We start from the raw sequence: 22614 nt of genomic DNA, 5'->3' as shown, positions 1-22614 counted from the left end.
GTAAAAAAAGCAATAAATGATAACACCGATCATTCGATATTCGTCTGCTTTGTGGAACAATTACCGTGTGGATTGTAAACTGTACCGAAGATAGGACATTAAGAATATTTTATAAACCCCATTGGTTGCGTACGTTGATAGGAAAATGTTGAATGCACTAGGAGTGATTGTATCCGGCCGTCTGGTAAGTTCGAGAACATATTTTTCACCTGCTGTGGTATGTACTGGAAGATCTAACCGGTATCCGTTAATCCTCTAGGTCCAAACAGATTTTCAACAGATTAGTGAGTCCCATTTCCTAATTACCATTCCGGATGCGGATAATGTGAACCATGTGGTGGTGTTCCTGACCGGAACCATTCCTTTCCCTGATGGTATGGCCGGCGGAGGTATGTGTTCTTCTTCCACACAACTTTATGTTTTGTTTTCAAATGAAAAAGGAAGTACAATTATCATCATTCGATCCCAGTTTATTTCAGCTGGCCCGATCCGAATGCACCACCGAGCTGGCAACTGCTTGGGTACATTTCCAACACAAAACCATCGGCAATCTTTAAAATATCCCAGCTGAAAAAGTTGGACGAAATTACGGGCCAAACTACGATGATGAACAATGTGTTTGGTAGTAATCTTCCCATCTCACACATTGCTCAAATCGGTGTGTCTATCGAGCCGGAAAGCTCGCTCGTACAGCAAACTCCTTCAACGGTGAGTAGCAAATACCGGGACCGGTACGCTAAAGATCCTTTTGCCGATTGTCCGTCTAATCATTCACAATTCGACAACAGACAACATCGAGCACCTACTACCAGTTCGGTCAGAAGATACTGGAAAACTTTTTCAACTTTGTCAGCAGCTTCTCGGTGACGCAAAGCCAAATGACGCCGGCTCCGAACGAAACGTTTGTCCCACTATCGACGGTACAAACGTGGTACACCAACTTCGAGCGTAGGTTGCAGCAAAATCCAAACTTTTGGAAAAACTAGAGCCATTTCATTCGAACAAGGCAGCGTTACGTTGTACAAGGGCCTTATGGGGATTTCGCTTCGTGTTCTTTTAGAGTCACATGTACCAATTTAAAAAAACGAACTGGTTTTAATCATCTTAGGTATAGACTTTTTTGTAACCGTTCAATATTGCATCATTAAATGCTAAGGCTTTTGTGGTTTGTTTACAGTATGCGTCTGTTATATTTATGATTTTTTGTTTAATTTTAGCATTTTTGTGAGAAGCAACATTATTTTTGTGGCATCAACTCTTCGCCGACTCGCTCGATCTCGTCGATAATGTACTGCATTGTTTCAGGAGTTGGTCGCGGGTGGCAGGTTACAACCATACGGAAGAAATTACCAATCCCTTTATGCAGCAGCGGTACGTAACCGATCAGCACGGTTCCACGCTTTACCAGCTGTTCCTTAATGTCGGCCGTAACGCTGTACAACCGTTGCCACCAGTCGCTCGTCTCGCATTCCCGTCCGGCCACTCTCATCCAGGAGGGCACATACCAGAAGCTGATGTTCGTGTACTGATACTCTTCCAACACCAGCCGGAAGCCGGTCCTGTTGCGAAGCTGTTCGTGCAGCGATCGGGCACACTCAAACGCATTGTCGACAAGCGCTTCAAGCCCATCCGAGCCGCGTGCCTTGTACATGAGCCAGAACTTGAACGCATCCACCTTTCGGCCACACTGCACACTTTTGTCGCCCGTATCGTACGAGATGTCGTAGAACTTGTCCTGCTGGAACAGATAGTCCGCCTTGGCGGCATTGCATTCATGCAGAAGGCCACGTTCCTTGATCAAGAAAATCGAACACTGTAGTGGAGCGCCGAGTGTTTTGTGTGGGTTCCAGGCGAGCGATTGCGCACGATTAACGCCACTCAGTAGATGTTTGTGACGGCGGGACAGAACAGCGGTACCTCCGAGGCAAGCGTCTATATGCAGCCAAATGCCATACCGCTGGCACACATCAGCGATGAGATTAAAATCATCGAACGCTCCGAGAACGGTTGTACCGGCCGTTGCATTGACGAAGAACGGTTTTCGTCCAGAGTCGATCACCGCCTGGATAGCAAGCTCGAGCTCTTCCGGTATCATGCATCCTCGGCGATCACTTTTTACCTTGACCAGATTGTTTAATCCAATCCCAAGCCAGTGTACCCCCTTGGTAATGCTGTAGTGAGCCTGCAATTAAAGGAAAATTATTGAGAGTTTGAAGCTTTGCTGGAATTGTGTCCAATATCACGTCACGTACATCCTCGGAGGTAAATACAACCAAAGGTTCTGCAAGATTCATTACACCGGTTCGCTTTACATCTGGTACCGTGCGATATCGGGCCGCAACCATGGCGTACATGTTGGACATGGAACCACCCGGACAAAGAATTCCATCCCCATCGCCGAAATCGAACAGTCGCAAACATTTGTCGATGACCGCATCTTCGATCAACGTAAACGTTGGTCCAACCTCGAATGTATATCTGAGGAAGATAGCACAAAGAAGATGAGTTTCAGAAGAATTCTAGTATAATCGGTCAGGCTCATCACGTCTTACTGGCTCGTGTTGAGCGCCTCGGTAATCCAGCTTCCGGTCAATCCGTATGGATCAACACCGGCAAACAGTTGATTGTGGAAATGGTTGTGACCGGTGCGAACAGAATACTGCAACACTTGCCGCACGATCCGTTCTACCGTTGTCCCATTACTCGGTGTCCGTTCATCCATCGGGAAGTGTATCAACTTCTGTAAAGCAAGCGACAAGCAACGTCATAATGTCAACGAACGAGCTTTAGGTGTTTTGGATAGCCGGTTTGGTGCCTTTATCACCTTCACCGAATAATGTAATCATTATCAGTCGCTTGTCATCTTACTGTCTACTGATGTCTCTGTGCGCTTTGAGGATAGATAGACGGGCATTCTTGTAACACTGTGGTCAATAGCCTTATTATCTACGCTTCCCCAAATCGGCGGAAGCATAAATTTGTACCAGTTGGACGATATCGCTTGATTGGTGCTGAGAGAACACAATGACCGTCACCTTCATTGACAAGATCAAGGTAACGTTGCGTCCTCGTTGCGTGAATGTTGGCTGAGTGCTCTCTGCAACGAACTCTCTTCTGCGTGCAAATTCTCAAACAGTGCGCACGCGCACAAAAACACACGCGAACGTTCCTCCAGACGATCGGCAAGGTGGCTTACCTTAAGATCCTCCGGATATTCAAACGTAACCACCGGCTTCTGATGTGTGCTGGAACCGAGATAACCTTCGTCAACCAACACTCGATAAACTCGCTCCAGAATAGTCCACTCATCTTCGGCACTAGGTGGAGTTGCTTTTGGCGTCGAAGTGTGACCGTTCAGCTGAAGTTTCTGTTCCGATTCACCATTTCTATTGTCTGTGGCCATCGTTTCGCTCTGGAGAATCACCTGTCAATTGATGATTTAGACTACAGATGCACCGCACGCACTGCACTTTGTTCGGTAGCTCGACAGCGTCTGATGTTCAATCTGTCACGATTTCTCGTTTTCACCGTGCTACTTATCGGTGTGACACAGCGCACAGTCCGACGATCGGGATGATGGGTGGTGTGTGGTGGTAGGACACACAACGGACTTGAGACACGCATCCACCGTGCTGTCGCGTGGTTAGGGACGCTCTACGGCAATTCTCTGCTAATCAGCTGTATCAGTTCTCTCCCTGGATCTTCTCTCAGTGCGTTGGACGTACGGGTGTTTTCTCTTGTTTTCGCGAACTATTACGCGGCTGAATCGTAGCAGCAGGTTTGTTATGGCTGCGCGCAAACGCATCGTCGCGAATGGGGGAGCGATAACGAAACGAGTTGACACGGCGGGTTCGCGGGTTTGTTTGGCGGGTAATACTTGTTTCACAACGGAAATGAAATCTCGAGCCTGTGGAGTGCAGTGAAAACGCATTACGAGAACTAAACACAGCCGCAATTACGCTCGTGCGATAGTTTTTGTATAGCAAATTGCAAGCAGTCAGCGATAGTGAATGTGTAAATATTGACTAGCAAAAAAGTAAAAATAAAACATTAATCCCACCGGAGAGCTTGAAACCTACCCGACAAAGGTTCTAGTAACCTCTCCATGGGCTAGTCTGGATCAAGGAAACGATCCAGAACGTCATGTTTGTATATTTTGTTCTCCATGGGTTTTGTTTTAAAATCATTGCACTGATCATAGCTGCGTCACAATCTGGAGGTTAGTTCTTCATAAAAGACGAACGAGTCATTGGCATAGGATCAGGATTTCAATAATACATCAGTCTGACAATAATTAACCCTCAATTCGAATAGGATTTTTAAAAGAAAGAGATCACTTCATTGAGAATCACAGGATACTTCTCGAGCGATCTCTTGCTGTTAATCCATTGTTTACCTTAATCGACCAAAGCGTTGTTATGGCAACGGATTTCCAACGAATATTCCCCTATGTAAACAAAAAAAAATCTCCATGCGGTTTTAGCCCCTTAATGCCAATATTCATACTTCCATGCACAAAATTACCCAGGAGGGTATTTCTCAACAAAAAACACGTTATTACTGCTGGTTTTTCATTTTATTTAGAACTGTTTTGTTTGCTGTAACAATGCTACTACATTTTACTTGGTTTATCACTATATTTAAGTCATCGTCGAAATCGAACACATCGTTAGTGGAAGCTTCAACAAACTTAACCCAAAACGCTCTGTACGCTCTTACCTCTTACCTTGCTACACGTTTTGCACTACAATCTACACAATGTCTTTCAACGCTTTGCTTAAGTCTTTTTGAATTGTTTCATTTTGGCCCTTCGTCTATAATTAGCCGTGTCTTTCCTTTTCGACCGATGTCAACCAGTATTATGTTATGCCCTTATGTTATATTAATCAACCGCCCTAACGCTGGACATCATCATCGACATAAATGCTACGGGATCTACTATTGATACACTGCTCAATATGAGCTACCTTGTACTGTGCTACCGTCAACTCACTGTAGCATTAACTCACTTAAAATGGCTTAAAAGATATCGCCTACGAGCTAAGTCTTGTCTTTTTTACAACTTTAAAAATGTTACCTTTAGAGAGGTTACGTTGATTTTCTCCAGTAACAACTTATAAACGACACCATTTTACACTATTCAACCTGTTAGCTTACAACTTTTTTTTTTGTTACTTTGATTGGGCGATCCTACGAGATAAAGAGAATTATACTAATGGCACACATCGGCATTGCAAAGTTTCATCTTATCGCAATATTATCTCTACACGTCTATGTTTTGTCCGTGTTGCGCTAAGTGTTGCTACTCAAAACCCAAATACTTTCCATTAAAAGCTGTCAATCTTTAAACGCTTCCTAACAATCCTTTCCAACAGCTATCGAAAAACTTTCAAACTCTTCGGTTAAATTGCAGTTCGGTTAGAATTCCTTAACAACACATTTGACTGTCCCAATTCCATCCATCAGTACTTGTCCTCGTCCATTTCAAGCTGGCGGGCATGCCGGATGTTGTTGGGACCGTGGGAATTGCGCTTGATTGTGGCCGTGTCGGTTTCGTTGAACGATTTCGACAGTATCTTCGGTGTGTTGTTACCGAGCGGGCCACCGTTCACGTTGATCGATTTAACCAGCGTACCGGTGCCATTGGAAAGCTTCGATCCACTCGCATCGTTCCGCGAACCTTTGAAGGACGATTGTCGCTTAGGTTTATGGCCGCCATCGGTGTACTAGAAATGGAACAATTGGAGAATTAGTTAAATCAAACCTTTCATGCATAATATTCTGCATTATGGAATGTGTTAAACATGTGTCTTAATGTGTTATAAGCCAAATGAGGAAACATGGAACAAAGGGGGTCTAATTACCATTAAATCCATACTAACATCCTTGGTCGGTAGTGACGAGTATTGGTTGGGATAAGAACCATAGCACGGTGAACCCTGGATCGCTTTCAGTCCTTTCTTTTTCTTGTTCATGAATACTACAGTGCCGACAATGCTGGCACTGCAGCATACTACCATCGTTACCAGCACAGTGATCAAAATGACCGAAATGGATGACACGTACACGGCCGCCGGTGGCAGTGGAACATCTGTAATGCAATGCAAAAAACCCCCACGGACCGCTGTTTAGTATCTTTCTGCATGTCTAATAATGTTTTTTTCTTTTATTATATTTACCATTTGCTTGCTCGATGTTACACTTGCGCAGTTCGCGATCACTGCCCTGGCACGTGAGCTCACCGGTGGGCGAGACGGAATGTGGCTGCAGACAGGTCCGGGTGCGAATCTTCTCATTGTCCGCATTGCACGGTAACCATTCGCTCCACTCACCCCATCCGAGGAATGCTGGAATGCAAAAAAAAAACAAGAGTTGTACACTATGGAACTCCAGTTTGTTGGAAGTGCTTCCTTTCTACTTACAGTCACAAGTCGGCATATCGCAACTCTCGTACTGGACGCTTTTGCCTTCACAATCATTCTCGGGCGTAACACTACCCGACATCGAAAGGCATTGACGCGATCGGGAACGTGTGCCAGTACCGCAACTAACCGAACACGGTGACCAATCTGTCCAGCATCCCCATTCGCCTGTAAGACACAACCACATCGTAATGATCAGTGCTGTATGCGTGCCATCGTACGATCGACAACAAATTTACCTCTGCATGGTTGCGTGTTGCACGCTCGCCGTGTTTTGTTAAAACCAACACACTCCAGCTTTTCGCAGGTGCGTGTGCGATGCTGATATCCGCCACCGCACGACGCGCTGCACGGACTCCAGGAGCTCCATTCGCTCCATCCATCCTCTCCGTCCTCACCGCCCGCCAACCCCGTCGCAAGTGCATTTGGATCAACCAAACGCTGACAGGACCCGTCCGCCTGACACACGCGTACCTCTTCCTTCGGTGTAATCTTCAGCAGTGCCGAATCAGCTATCGCAGCTTTGCAAGTAAACCGGAACCGCTTCTCCACGTATCCACCGTTAGGGATCGTTCCGTTGGACACTGTTAACCACGGTGTCCAAGTGCCCGCCTTTCGGACTTCCGGACACGCCTGGCTATTGCACAGCTCGTAGTCAAAATGACAGCCCGAACAATCCATACCTCCGTTCTGCGGTACCGGGTTGTCACACTTGCGGCGCCTTATCCGGAATCCACCACCGCACACGGCGTTACACTCACCATAGTCACCGTACGGGCCCCAGCCACCATCGACGGGCGGTTGCTTCGGGGCCGGACACGGTGGTAGATGTGAGCAGTATATTTCCGCCCGATCCGGTCCCACACACACCCGGCCACCATGCGCTGGCTTCGGATTGCCACAGGTGCGACGCCGTGTCTTCACCGCCATACCACAGGTCTGCGAGCAAGCCGACCAAGCGGACCATTCCGTCCATCCGCCGTGCACGGTACAGTTGGTGACGGCAATATGCATACCGGTGCAGCCACGACCACCGTTCTTCGGCGGTGGATTGTTACAGGTTCGCGTCCTACACAGACAACTGTCTGCATTGGGACCGAAGTCGTCACCAGTCGCGCCTGCACCTCCGGTCGATGCCTGACCGGGCGATTGTGCGCATCGGAACCAACCGGACCACGCCGACCAACCACCATCCACAGGTGCTGTCAGTACGGGACATTCGGTCGCATTCTGCACCCAGTACCGTGCGAGTGTGTCTCCGTTTGGAGCGATCGTGCACGCCTCCTGCAACTCGTTCCATCCACAGTACGGATCCATCGAGTTAAGGCAGCTCGCTCGCGACAGATGACGCCCGCAGTGGTTCGCCGGAATGCGCATCAGTGCTCGCTCCGTACCGACGTACAGTGATTCCGTATCCTTCACGTACTGCATCACCTTGATGGGTGTTTCCGGAAGTTCCTCCGGTTGCCAGATTTCGATCACACACGTGTCTTTCGTGCGGGGCAGCACCGAGATCTTCTTGATCGTACCAGCATCGGTTGCTGCGTAGATGATGTGCACACGCTCGTGCAGCTTGGTGGGAATGATATCGATCGCTATGTGACTCAGCCGCTCCAGTTCCGTGTGATACAGTGGACGTCCCGTGATCGGTTGGATGGCTTGATCCATTAGCTGATATTTGGAAGATTCGATCAGTGACATGTGGCGTCCAGTTGCTCCAGCACCGCGACACTCGTAGTGATCCCGATTGTTGACTTCCTGACCGCGCCAGGCCGCTCCCTTCGATTCCTGGTACTTGAAGGCACCGTCGAAGGCAGTTTGTATGGCGGACATGTTGTACGCACAGATGGCCGACCCATGAATGCTGTTCCTAAAGGAGGATAAACAGGGTATTAGCATAAACAATCGAAAAATCACCTTCATTCGCAAAAAACACTTACTCTGGAGTGGTGAAGGTCGCATACAGAACGCCTTCATCTTGCGAATACACCATGCCCTGCACCTCGTTGTAGTAGAATGGATAATTTCCGGGCAGCGAGCAGTTGAGGCGTGCCTTCACAAAAGACGTCCAGTTGTCCTTCAGGATGCCTAGCGTACCGCCGGGATCGTTCTTACAAACGCGTGCTATCCGCGAGTAGATGATCTTCCCACAGTTCATGTACTCAACGGCGGCTTCACGCAGCACGAAATAAATAAACCCACCGTACTCGAAACTCCCCGCGAACTGTGGTTCGTTCAGCCAGAGGGAATTGTACTGGACGGTGCGCAGGATGCGCGAGTTGTTCTCCGTAATGTCCGATCGCATAATGGCGGAATCGAGCCCGGAAAAGTCGGTCGCCGTACCGACGAACAGCTGACCCGTCTCGGATATTAGCGCGGTCATGTTGGCGTTCGGGTTGAACGGACATTTCGCCACACCGTCATCGTTCCTGGTCACGGAAAGGTCCTCCATGTGGCGCACGGTGCACCGTGGATTGAACGCGTGAGTACCGCAGACGTACAGCTGGCTGCCGTAGTTCTGCAACACCATCACGTAGTTATGGCAGGCGTCCTCCGATTGACCCTTCTGCACACAGAGTGCATGCATACTGGCCGGCACCTCCCACGGAGCTCGTTCTTTCTCTACCAGGTTCATTGAAAACCGGAACAGGTAATCTCTGTTGAAGGGAAGAAGGGAAAAAATGCAGACATTAAAATGAGGAACTTTAACTTCATAGAAATGATTTAATTTTAAGTCGATAGCACAGGAATGGTTTTAAACAAACAAACATTGATGAGATTCAGCCTTTCGGTATCAACGCCATGACGAGATCTTCTGCAGAAAGGATTACTATAAATTACCATAAAATAATGGTACTCGGTAATATCTGCATTGGTGCTCTATTTTACAATACAATATTGCCTAAGACTTACACTGGCTATAAATATTGACCAACCATAATATCCTAAAAAAATATCAGCATTAAACATCCATATAATGTGTGTTTGGTACCATTTCGGTTCCTGTAATTAAATGCCTGCCCATGAGCACCCGGCAAGTCAATTAAAATGTTTCTTTCCTCTGCTTTATATCACCTAACACCCGCCCAAAAGGTGACGCATTTTAGCAGCTTCCATAACGATCCATCATCCAAATGGACCGCTCCGTACACGATGAACGGCGGCGTTTGGTTCAACCATAAATCGCCACCATAAAGTGTGCAAATAAAGTTTGGTTAGGTTTATAAAACGATGAATGCGTGAAGCGCACGGTGGATGGAAAAATGACTTTAATGTTGAAGGTAATAGTGGAGTGGAACCAAAAAATAATAAAAAACAACAAAAAGTCGTCGTCGAATTTTTGCGAATCGTCCAACCGCCCACACACGGCACGTCGCCATGAAAAGGTGAGTTTTGGGCAAATCCTACACTATGGGTGCCGTTGTTTTGACTCGAAAAGGAAATCGATCGACTGGCCCAAATGCGCTGGAAACCCGAGGAGGGTGCTCGAGAAGCAAGGAGTGATGGTTTATGTTGTTAGCTTTTGTTGGTGTCGTGGGTGCGGTGATCACCTTTGCCGTGCCGTGTGACTTTTGGAGGCGCCAAACATTAATGATTTCCCATGTTTAATTTTAATGCCCCCCAAAACAGGGAAAGGTCAAAGTGGAGTCGTCGGTTTTTGGTTGAAGAAGATAGTACAAGATAAGGAATAACATTTGATAGCATGCTTCTTATGCACTAAACAAAACGGAGCACACGTTTTACTGATGTTGATTTATTCATGTCTGGAATCGTTTCATTTGAGAAAGCTTAAAAAAGAAGAAGTTTTATGGGAAAAAATTAATTTATCATTAGAAAAATGGATTCTATTCGTTAATTTGGTATCTAAAAAGATCTTATGACCGACACCATAAATACGACGACTTCCGAATTTGAACAATCCCCAATAAATCAACAGAATCTTCCAGAGATAAAGATGTTCTCAGAGTAATTGGCCGTAAACTAAGGAAGAGTTTGATAAAATACCTCATTCAGCAACTTTAAGGATTCTGGGAGGACAAATCTGAATGCGACGTCTTTAAAATATTCTGGATCTACCGAATAGCTTCAGTTTTTTTTACATACCTATTACACAAAGTAACTTAGGCATGTGGATTAGATTAAAAATTTTGTGCCATCAATTCATGACGCTTCAAGATCACTGTTAAGCATACTAGTTGTCATCAGCAGTCTATGACCTATATTTTTCACGATCCTCAAAATCTGAACCAATTTCACCAAAAAATCATTGATTTATCTAGCATTAGTGTCACAAGTGGAAGATTAACCATTATTAATGACATAACCCATCAAGGTATCTAACTTTTCTTTCTTACGAAAAAAACTGCTTCACTATCGCTACCAGGTTACCTATTTGGCCACTAAAATAGTAAGAATAATATGTTTCCATACTACAAATAAGGAACACGGGTGCGATACCGTATGCAAATCCGAGAGCATCCATTTAGGCAAATCCCGTAAGTAATCGTACCGATTTGTTGGTCACAATTTATGGTCAGAGCGGGAATACCCCCTGTGTTCGTGGGTCTTGGTTGCCACCGTTTACGTGGGGTTTGGTTGTTATTTTGAAAATGCAAATCCACGCCATTACCTCACAACATCAACAGGTGTACGTAACCGGGTGAGCTTTTGTAAAATTGAACTCTCAAATGGAATATCTAATTATTCGCTTTGAGATTTACGAGATTTGAAGATAAGAGGAATATGAAACAATATAAAATAACTTTTTCAGTAAATGTAAAATTTCGATCAATATGCCCTACTTTATTTGCCGTACAATGGAGGACAACCGAACCATCTTCCGGAGCCAAAGCACAACAAACAGTTCATCATCCTACGCGTAAGCTTAATTAAGGAAAGATTTCACCCCAAACGTCACTTCCCGGAGCTGTGTCAACGGAAAGGACATCTACACGAAAGAGTCCGTTAATTCCAGACCACCCTCCTTTCTACCGAGGCATTGCGGTATTAAGATTACCATAAACAAGAAAACCCATCGTCTGAGGTCCATTACATTCATCTGGTGCAATATTACGCCCCTGGACTGGATGATGCCCCAATTGGTTGGCTGAAAGCCTTTAGTCGTCGTGACAGCCTTTAGCCGGCTTAATTCACCTTCCAGCCGTCTGCGGGTCGATTCGGATGAAGTCATGGGCGGGGTGTCATCATCCGGGCTGGTTGTGCTAAATCGTACCATGATCCTACTGCACGTACCTTTACTACAATTGTCCGTCCATTGTCCATCCGTCGTTGACCTTAGCGTCTTATTAACTTCAACCCAGCGCTACACTTCACACACAGCATTCGAACAGCAAGCTCTCGGTCTCGGCACCTTCGCCGGATCGTCCTACAGGTTAATGAGGACTCATTCATTCGCGAGACCTTCGCAGCCTTAGTAGGACTACAGCTTCGTAGCGACAAATTCGCCAACCGTCGAGAGAGACCCACACGCGATCACCAAATGTGTGCCAGGTACCAATCGCTACAGAAATGGCAATGACACTAACTCCACTGTTTGACAACCGCACCCATGCCAAACGCACCCTAATGGAGACACCAGCGCACCGAGCGTCATTTGCGTACTTAGTTGCGGCACTTGCGATCGATCCGACGGCGTAATGGTTCAAATTACTCTGCGATCGGATTAGGTGTAAACGCGCGCCGAGTACGAGATTTTGCACTTTGCGGGCCCCAGATTCAAAGATCCAGTTTGCAAACCGGACACTCGAGATCGCGATCGATCGTATGATGGAGCCTGCTTAAGGCCGATCGTTTATCGCCTCCGGATTCCGTTGTAAAACCACAACCATAATGAACCATAAGTCCATAAGACCAACAAACACAATGCGCGTACTTTGGCAGGTTGTTGGGGTTGTCTCCAGCTCGAAAACAACTTTTGAACGGAGCACACATCGCTCACCAATCGCGTTTTTTTTTTCTTTTTGCTGGAGCGTCAACTTCAAAGATATCTTCAGGCAATGCACCGGTGCGGATGGAGATTGTTCAAGAGATTCGATAGAAAGAGAAAAAAATGGGAGAGATACCAGAGATGCAGGATTGAATCAATCAGATGACAGTTTTATTAATTGGTTGCCATAAAGAATCCATATTTATTTGGCTGTCTGCAACAGTGGAGACGTGGTGGCGTAGGTTAGTGTCGTGTACTTGTTGCATCGATCTACGTGTGTACGGGCGCTTTAGAACACGCAATTTGCGGAGGAGTCTACAAAGTGCTTCACGCTGGGTGGGTATCGCACCTAGGTACATTATTCCTGCGCTGATTCCTAGTATTGCCGGCGGCGACAATGCATTAAGTATGTCAGTGATTTTTATGGCAAGTTTTGCAGTAACATTTGTTTTGCTTGCTTGCACCCCAGCTGCTACACGGTGCAGCGAATGCTTTTTTCTTGCGAATAATGCTTATCGTTACGCAGCAGTTTATGACGGCTGTATGAGATTTGTCGCATGGGTGGTACCGACAACGCCACGAAACGGGCGGCTAAAGTTAATTTATTATGCGTTCAAGGATGTGAAAATGGTCAGAAAAAAGTAAGCAGGAAAGATTTTGCTTCGAAAATAGCAAAACAACTTGCAAACTTGAAGTTGTTGATGCTAATTCCACAGTCGGTTTTGGCGGTCCTTATGCAAACGAAAAACACCTCATCACATAACATGATACAGCGAATGTATTGTTCCACTAAGCCTCTCCTCTCTAGGCAGTAGTGAGAAAGTAAGGATTAGCCAATCCAGCCACACATGCCGTTATGGGGTGACTGTTTTGCTCATAAATCCATTCCTTTTCGTTCAAACTTCCATCAAATAACACCATTAATCAAACAAATTAGTTCCAACGCGTCAGACGGCCGATAGAGGAGTGCCCGATTTTCTGAACCTCGGGAGACAAATTTCGCAGAAGAAAAAGAGTGTGTGAGAGAGAGAGAGAGAGAGAGAGAGAGAGAGAGAGAGAGAAGGAGGGTGACGCTGGCGCTGGCCCTTGAAACTGCTGCAGCCTGTCTGGTGTTAGCGTCTTGCAATCGCAACTAATACGCATTTATAACGCTGATAATAAACTATGTGAAGGTGAACAAGTATTACAAGAGGACGCGCAACACACGGTCACGATCGCGTACGATCGCACCAACATCATGTTGACAGATGTGTAAAGCACAAACAGAATCCGCGGTCTATGCTTGGATGGTTGACACTTTTCGATAGCAGGTGTTGATCGTTGGTTATGTTGGGATCATCTTCTCTTTCTCGTTAGTCGTGTGCGTTATTATGCAGATGAAGATTCACGCCCGATTGGTTATTGTTTGGAGTGTGATGTGTGAAGACGTCCTTCACGATAACCTTGAGCGAGGTAATCATGTCTTGAGATGTTCATTTTTAAAACGGCCAGATTAAGCGGAACGTCACAGCCAATGGTTGGGCTTTGGACAGGGGAAAAGCTTTGAATTTCTGTACAGCGTGATTTTATTCTCGTTTCCTAGACTACACTTGAGCTGATGACATTTCCTCGAGGCATTTGATCGCTTCAACTTCAACCGCAAGCAGACAGTAGACAGCAATAACATTTGCATCTTAATGCAGCACATTTTCGGTACAACAACATCATTAGAAAACTATCAAATCGTAATTCACATTACTTTATGAGATCTGTCGTAAAGGAAGCGAACGAACTCACTGTTCCACACGGGGACAACAACTTCATCATGGAGATGCAACCATCTGCAGCTTAAAATTTAAAAAAGGAATTAAATAAATTAAATTGAGAAATAAAACGACATTATGTAATGTGAGGTAATTATTTCCTACACATTCTTTTAGCAACATTTAGCAACGGAACTCTCATTAGTTTGCTAATCCCTGTTTTACAACATTTGCAACGCGACCGCGACGTTGACGGAGGAAGCTGGTTGATTGCCTCCTTTTAACTTCGTTTTGGTATCATGAAACTATCTCTTCTTGATGTTGGAGCCTCGATGAAGACAATCTTCACTGTAAAGCAACACTAAACTCATCCGCATCATGCGTACTTTAATCCAGTCTCCATAATATCACCACCATGCCGTGTGAGTGAGAATCCCAGTGTCAAAGGTGACAGTAACTATAGGGAAGAGATTATAATAAAAAACAGAATCACTTCCATCGAATGCAATCAGAGAGTTGCAAGTGGTGGAATTAAATTAAGATAATAGTACCCTTAGTTAGTAAACGGCACTCACCAGTGACTATCTGCATCCAGTCCCGTAAAACCTGATAATCCGCAAAGCTTTGGAGACTTTGGAGTGATTTTAATTGTCGGTATTTACTCACTAGCAGGTTCTTTTCAAGAAGGGATTGCGCGCCTCGCAGGCGTACCTCACAGTGTCATCCTAGATCACGATACCTGGATGTAAACGTAACAACCCCATTTCAATGGATAATAATTGAAGATTGGAGTTAAATTGAGATACCCTGATGAATCCGTGCACGAAGCGGATAGGCTTAGCTCCGAATTCTTTCAATTCCAAACTGCCGACCTAAACAGGGTGCCAACGTTTCCTGGTATTCGGACTGTACGACTACGATGTAGTAGGGTAACCAGATGGCAGGGATGTGAGCACTAGCATCATCGGAGCGCCACCTGACGTGTTTCGCGCATCACGGCGACTGTGACCAGACCGGTGGGTCATCAGCGTTACCGTGTCGAGCGGATTTAATTGGTAATTGCTTGTTGTTGAAGCAATTAAGCCTTGCTATAAAGCCAGTGCTGCGAGTGATGTTGAACTGACGTGGACGGACGTTTCGGAAGATATCGTTAAGACCTCCTGCTTTTTTATTTGCAGTGATTAGAGGAGTAAAAGGTGATTATTAACGGTGCACAAAGAGAGGTGGTTTTTTTTTGCTGCTGCGCCTGCTGCAATCTACTAGCGAGTGGTCCGGCCATTGCGACCAATAAAAAAGTCCAGAAAATCATTCCGCCGCAATCCTGCTACGCGCGTGGGTGTCCATTTGTTTGTGCGTTAAATGATTACATGAAGTAAGATGGGGGCCGCAACTGCAACGGTGACTTTTTCTTCGCGTTTATTTGAGTTCAATAGACGCATATTCACCGTAATGGTGCGTTTTGTCGGTGAATTTTATGTCCAACTCGTCTGGACAGCGTAGACTAATAAAAATAAACATCAAATTATTGTTAAACATACAATACGCGTCATGATGAGATGTAATTTATGAACATTGAAGGTTATTTCATGCGATATTTTGAAACATTATTCATAATTAAAACTAATGTCCACTAACACTCACAGATTTTATTTTTACTATTTTTAGCTACATCCTCTTGAAGATGCAACATCATCACATCTGCATAATGTGCTCACTTCAAAACTTCGTCTTAATTTGTCCATCACTTAATGCTGCTCAAAAACGCACATAAAGAACCGATGTGCAGCATCTTCTTAAAGTCAATCAAACTGTACAACTGGCAGGAACTTTGTGTCAAGTCAGCCATATTTGTGGCAAGCTAAAGTGGAGAACGCATCGCGAGTCTTTCCGGAGCTTATCGTTTAAGGTTGAATTCTGAAGAGTTGGAGCGTATGTCGGCCCCGATATCGATATTTGCACTCATGAAAATCGCACGGTCGTCCACAGTGATGCATCTTTCAAAGTCAGCGTGCGGATGACGGCGATCGATAAATATGCATCAATGACAGGGAAATGTTGGCCACTCACCGCATCACTTCACATCACCAAGAGAGACGACCCATCTCCATCGAGGAATGGGCGTGTGCATCGATGTCTTCCTTTACAAACAGCACACACACACACATGCACGAAGATGCGCTCAGTGTAAAGTCAGAATGCATTAATAATACCGCCAGGAGTGTGGCCCTACTCCAGCATTCGAGTGGCGATATAAATCACGTACTAAAAAGGCCCTTCAACGAAACGCACTGGCGGTCGAACAATCGATCCCGTATGAATCGGTTCTTTGCTTCTGAGTAAGCAAAATAATAGTACAAAAAGAATGTCGATTCCCCAGCCTGCCAGACAGGGCAGACTTATTATGCTAAAGTTGGCCCACCGTGTGGGAGCTAATTGAAAAATCGACAAGACATATTGAGACCCGTTGCGATGAGTTCTAATTGGCTTTTTGCTCCGAAGGGAACGCGAGGGTTGACAGAGGATCAGGAGTGGTACAGAAATTTCAAGATGATTTGCCATTGAGTTAATGATGAAGAATTGCTTGCAGACTCTCCTTCCTTTTTGTACATTTTCATTCTGATTTCGAAACGAGACGGGCGATGGTAGGGAAGATGCATTGCAGATTTGTTGGAAAATTTTATTCATTATTCGATTCCAGCACTTATTTGTCTACAGGTAAAACATTGTGACTCTACTACGTTGGGCTGCACCAGGGTTTTATCGAACAACTTATTTGAGTTTCAATTTGGATAAGAAACAACACTCATGTTCTATTAATCGTTTTGCTCCTCTTATGGAGAAGGTCTTCCAGTCACCTACATAGAACAAGGTCACGCCAACACCACCTAGCATGTATTTATCAGCACGATTGTTTTGAGATTGTCCACCCAACATGCAGCACATGCAAAGCGATCGATTCGATGTTTGTAAAACACATTCGAAAACGCATTCAGCGATCCAAAGCTCTCTGTGGCAGTGGGTCACATGCATTCGGTTAGAAACAATTCCCTTTCGGACGGTTGGCACCAAATGTAAGTTAATCGAATTGAAATGTGTACCACATTCATTCATGCCTTCGATCGCCTCCCGACCCATTCGCATGCTATTGTTCCACGCAGGTCAACGTTGGGCTGAAAAATGACCAGTCGACTCAATAGCAGTGGAAGTCTGCGCAGAACCACCAACTTAATCAAACACAGCAAAATGCAAAACGATTCCGAAACATCAATCATCCCGGGTACTGGCAATGCTTACAAAACGTCTACACAGCCTTGTGTGGTCAACACTTTCCGTGCATGCTGCTGCTAAAACGGGGACAAAGCGTTTTAATGGTTTGCGATCCTTCGCAACCAACCGTTTACTGCGAAATCCCGATGGGGCAAGGCAACGTGAAATCGGAGATGACGATTCAGTTCAAGTTCAGCGACAGGATCTGTTTGGCTTTTGGTTTGTCTTATCGCCGATCTACCATACGTTGCAGCGTAGTCGATGAAAGTTGTGTTGATCTCGCGGCTGTTAGCCTATTGACCTTTGGATAGTTTGTTAGATTAATCGACTACTAATCGAATGCGGAAAGGTAATCGAGATGGTTGAGTAAAACTGAACAGGTTATGACGATTTTCTAGAGGGAATGTTATGTGTAAATGTAGTCTTTAACATGAACTCATGTCAGTATGCACTTATAAGAGTATTTCATATGATGAAGAGCAATAGTAGAGTTTAGAATATTGTACATATATATCACACAAAATTTGTTTAATTTAATTTATTTTCTTCCTTTACCCGCATTGAAGTCTCCAGGTTTGGAGGTCCATAAGATATCGTCACATGGTACTACGTCATTCTGGTAATTCATACAGGTATTTCTTTTGGGAATTGTAAGCACTTCTTGGCCTAACGACCTTCCATAGGTCATGTTTGTCAGATTATGGATTACTTTGACATCCGCTGTTTCATATTTATTCAAATAGCTCATTGAAACAATGACCGTAATCTACATGAAAGTAAATCAAAATCAATTAATAACAGTTTTTCCGACGTGTACCAATTAAACACGGTGCATTTCGCTGCATGAAAATCAAACAACAATTTGTCGGCTTTGTCTTGTGTGCAAATAAATCACAGCGGCGTAACCATTAGCAACGGAGCGAGCGCGCGCGTGTGTGAGTGTTTAATTTTCCAATTAGGGTTTACCAAGGCGCCCCAGGATACTGCAATTAAGTCTAAATAGGTCCACCTCCTCGCACAGCTAGAACAGTTCCGAACACGCAATGCAAGTAATCTGATCGTCGCGTATACGGAGGTCTACTACTGCATGCTGATACACACCGTCAACTTTAAGTTGCTCGTTAGAATGATTATTAATTGGTACGGCAGTAAGATCTAGTTCATCTAGAATATCTCACTCGAAGGCTCGATTACCTCAGCAATGATTACTTTTAGTTTCTAATTCATTCATGGATTTCCGTCCCGTAAGTCGTCGACGATTGAATCACCATTATCACCCGTACCCGTCAGTTCGATCGCTGATCGTTTGCAAGCGATTGACGCTCTTTATCGAGGCAGGATGCAGCTCAAACACCGCCAAGGTGGTGAATTTATCCCCCACCCGGCGCACCAGAAGGTCAGAAAGGTGCCGTGTTCCTACACGTATCATTAGCATACGAGCCGCGTTGAAGTGCCCGTCGCGCTATTCTTCTAGCTCAGCCATCGTTATCCGTTTTGCCGGTGCAATGTTAAAGTGCAACTGATGCAAATGACCACCGGCTGGGATGATTGCACGAACCGAGGGTTAGCGAGGGTGGCGAGTGTACCGGCGGTGACAGTTGCGCCCGAGAAGCCGTTGCAATGAAGCCGTTAGCATTAAAATGATGTAAATATGCAACTGCAACTTGAACATGATTTTACCATCCTCACCGCACCCCGCCGGGACCGAGGACCGGGGCCCGGTCGATGGGAACCGAGCGCTGAAGTACAAACACGGTACGTTGTCTGTGCAGAGTGCAGCAGCAAAAGTGCAGCGGTGCAGTTGCGCTGCTTGCGGTAACTGCGCCTTACTCATGCAAGTCACGTCCTGGGAAGTCGCGCAAATGAAAACGGGATTCGTTGCGGTAAGTTTAGCACGTACGCTTGCGGTGGGTGGATCGGTGGGACGGGTGGACGCAAAAGGGACGCAAAAGTATTGGCAACACATGATCATGTTCTCGCAAAAAGGGTTTTTTATCAATATTTCACACGAATCACGAAACCTGTCCGAAATTTGAAACTAAGCAGACAAACTGAGGGGAAAAAGGTACTCCATCCCGAAAAGGAGGAGAATATAAGAAAGATAAACAGCAGTAAGATTGAACCACCGGTTCGATTGAAGCAAAATGGACAGCGGAACAGCGGTACATGATGATGGAAAAGCGGAAACCGACCCAACCGAATGGCTGCAATATTACAAAAAATGACACCGCAGTGCAATATCGTGGTGCATCTTGTGTGCATTGTGCCGGTTTGATGTTTGTTTTCTTGCTTTGCATCTTCCCCCGTTGTGCTGGGTGTGTAGCATTCGTTTCTTTTCTTAAGTGCTTCTTTATTTCGCTGATACTTTGAGACCATTCGATTCGAGGCGTTCGATTGCGCTGCGGATGCCGCATGGAGGCATCATAGTTGGTGATATCGGAACGGTAGAAGCTGTTTCGTGTCATGTCTGCCGGCTTGAATCGATGGAATGATGCACTTGCGATGCATTGTGCACGTTGAGATGGACTGATGGAAGTATTAACGGGCTATCATACGCATGATAATAATTAAAACATGATGATGATGTTCTTATTTGCATGCTGTGCTTTGGTTGACGAAGTTTGGGTTTAAATTGCCTAAGAATCCATATGTTTTATTAAATTTATTAATTCAATTTACGAATAGCTGTCAATGACCTTTAGAATTCCTTGCTTCCTAATATAAAACATGCAACCGATTGATCGGGGAAAGGTTTGGCCATTTAAAACGATAAAATTTGGAATAATGTTGAATTTTTCAAATTGATTTAACATGAATTGTCCCATGAATTTCTTTTAATCGCTTTATTGAAATTTTCTCTACACACACACACACACCATTCAACTGATCGTCGCATCAGACGCTTCCACCAATCCACCAGGGAGGAAAATAAATTATCAAACTAATCACCAAAATATGCAAACGTTTTCAACCTGACGCGTCCGTCGAAACGTAGCGCAGCATTAGGGACGCAGCCGGAAATTGGCCGTAAAGTTAGACCTTTTTCTCTCACTTTTACCCCGTTGCAGTGCAGGCAAAGACCAACAAAAAAATCCCCTCCTCAAAACAAATCCTCTCTAAACAACAAAACGAACTGCCAACATTAATTGATAACAACCGGAACGACCGCTTGCTGCGGTTATTTCGCTTCCCCCCGGGGTGGGGTTGGTTTGGAAGGGGTGGGGGGATGTAAACAGAGGGGTGCAAAAATCGCTTCATTCAGCCGCGTCCGAATGGCGGTTAATCGGTAAACAAAATCACGAAAGCATCCCGGAATCTCGCTTCATTAGCTGCGCATCTTCGCGGATGAGAAGGATGTCCGATCGCACGTTTGCCATTTCTGTGTCGATGCTTTGGCAGCATAGCAAATGACTTTATTAGTTGCTACCGAGTCGCTGCTAAAGAGTCCCCGTGGGAGATGGGTGCCGAGAGGGTGAGCGAAGGTTTGGCACATTGGCATTCGATCGCAAATTAGCGTAATTTTTGGACCTTTTTCTTGCGGTTGGAATTTGGTGTTGGGTGTACGGACGTCACCGTCAGGATCGTCAGGCCCTGTCCGCACCGGATGCAGATGATCTACTGCCATAAAGGCATAATTATCTCCAAAACACTATGATTCGGCCCCGTGTGTTTGAGCGATGAAGGTAGAAAGGGCTCAAGCATGCCAAAAAAAAAAACTCCCGATCCCAATATAAACATACCATAATGGGGAGCGCATCGATCGACCTACTCGGAACGGGGCACGACCACGCAGTTTGGGAACTCTTTCCAGACCGAACGAACGATTGTGCAATTAATCGAAAGGAAAGTGTCAATCACGGTACCGTGCTGGCGAAAGGTTCCGGGAACTCGCTCCCGTACCAGGGCCTCCAATATAAATTAGTCAAACAACAATGAAATTATCCCTCCCGGGAGTGTTCGAAAGTGGCGAAACGAAAAGCTCACCGGAAACCATTGTGATTGGATGCTGTCGTAAAGCAGCTCGGACCGAAAGAGAGCGAGAGAGCAGCGCAGGGAAAAAAGCATAACTTGTTCGTCTGACACAATGTCCACACGAGCGCACACTTCAAATGTCACACGTGTCTGTCAAAACTGTACTGGCCCCAAAGATCCCAGCAATCCCAACGCCCAGCGATCTCCGAAACTCCGAATCGATTTCACTTTCGGTGCGGCGTGCCATACTTATGGAAGCGATTCGGTAGGAGATATATTTGCTTATGGACGATAAACCTTGAACTCGTCCTAATCGAAATGTAAACGAGCAATTTTGAGCTTGTAGTCAGAGCGTAGGCAAAGGTATTGCCGACTGTAGCATATATTTCAGCTGATATTGCACGGACTTCAAAGTACATCCAGTATGCGTCACGACTGCGTCTCTCATTTTCGATTCAGAAGTAAGTTTTGAATCTCGACGAAAGCAGCTAACAGCTCAGAGAACTCCTGAGCAACCTAAATGGCAATTCATAATCCAACCTCATACGAAAACATGAAGATATCGCCCCTGCGAAGAAGACATAAAATGTGGTTTATACTGCACATAACCATTCATATTAGAAGCCACACAATCTGTCAACTGCCTGTCACGTCTTATGGGCTTAGACGATGAATTATGGACTATCCCCAATGTGCTGCAAAATGAGGGCACAATAGAAACACCCCGACACGGAAAGTGCATTCGACCAGCCGCCAACCATATGCTTACACACAATTTAACCATCCAGTTTTTTTTTGTTCCACAGTCGTGGTTTTCGAGTTGGCCACGGCGAAGAAAAAAAACATCTCATTGCTCGTCAAAGTCGTGTCACGTACTTACGACATTTTCGGTACACCGAGTACGCGGATGTTTACTCATGTCATTCAGAAGTGATCACTTTCTCCTTCTGCACGAAAAATGATCGAGGTAGTATGATATGGAAGGCCTACCTCTACACAACACTTCACCAGATTCGGAGGTAAATAAAACGTATCAGTTGTGGTTTGTAGGACGCAAACGATGTTTCAACACTTGCTTTAAAAAAAATGAAACACTTTAAACATGTCTCCTTGGGATGATGGTTCAGTGACTTAAAAACCCCCAAAAGCTATTACTTTACATTCTACGTGCTTGCGCGTGCATTAGCAACCAATCTTTCTCGCTCTTGTTGCGCGAGTGACCGTCGCTGTTAATCGATTGAGCGGTCGTAAAAGTGCAACGCCA

At 45.4% G+C, this 22614-nt stretch overlaps 3 protein-coding genes across 3 annotated transcripts in view; 1 reads left to right on the top strand and 2 right to left on the bottom strand.

Moving 5' to 3' along the window:
- Positions 1-145: 145 nt before the first annotated feature.
- LOC128707440 (protein OPI10 homolog) lies at positions 146-986 on the top strand. Its single transcript, XM_053802392.1, has 4 exons — positions 146-184; positions 260-389; positions 470-708; positions 789-986. Exons 1-4 carry the CDS (start codon positions 146-148, stop codon positions 984-986), a joined length of 606 nt encoding a protein of 201 aa, XP_053658367.1.
- Positions 987-1237: 251 nt separating this feature from the next.
- On the bottom strand, positions 1238-3403 carry LOC128707400 (cysteine sulfinic acid decarboxylase). Its single transcript, XM_053802353.1, has 4 exons — positions 3197-3403; positions 2553-2740; positions 2253-2478; positions 1238-2182 (listed from the first exon to the last, which is right to left on the bottom strand). Exons 1-4 carry the CDS (start codon positions 3401-3403, stop codon positions 1238-1240), a joined length of 1566 nt encoding a protein of 521 aa, XP_053658328.1.
- Positions 3404-5462: 2059 nt separating this feature from the next.
- The window catches only part of LOC128706909 (semaphorin-5A), a 104748-nt gene continuing 87596 nt past the window's right edge, over positions 5463-22614 (bottom strand). The window contains exons 4-9 of the mRNA XM_053801852.1: positions 8363-9079; positions 6662-8292; positions 6423-6590; positions 6180-6347; positions 5865-6091; positions 5463-5726 (exon numbers count right to left, since the gene is read on the bottom strand). Of these exons, the coding sequence (XP_053657827.1) occupies positions 5463-5726; positions 5865-6091; positions 6180-6347; positions 6423-6590; positions 6662-8292; positions 8363-9079 (3175 nt within the window). The remainder of the gene's footprint in view (positions 5727-5864; positions 6092-6179; positions 6348-6422; positions 6591-6661; positions 8293-8362; positions 9080-22614) is intronic.

Source organism: Anopheles marshallii, chromosome 2, assembly GCF_943734725.1.
Source record: "Anopheles marshallii chromosome 2, idAnoMarsDA_429_01, whole genome shotgun sequence".
NCBI lineage: Eukaryota > Metazoa > Arthropoda > Insecta > Diptera > Culicidae > Anopheles > Anopheles marshallii.
Note: the sequence above shows the minus strand (reverse complement) of the source record. Positions and strands in the feature narration are given on the sequence as shown.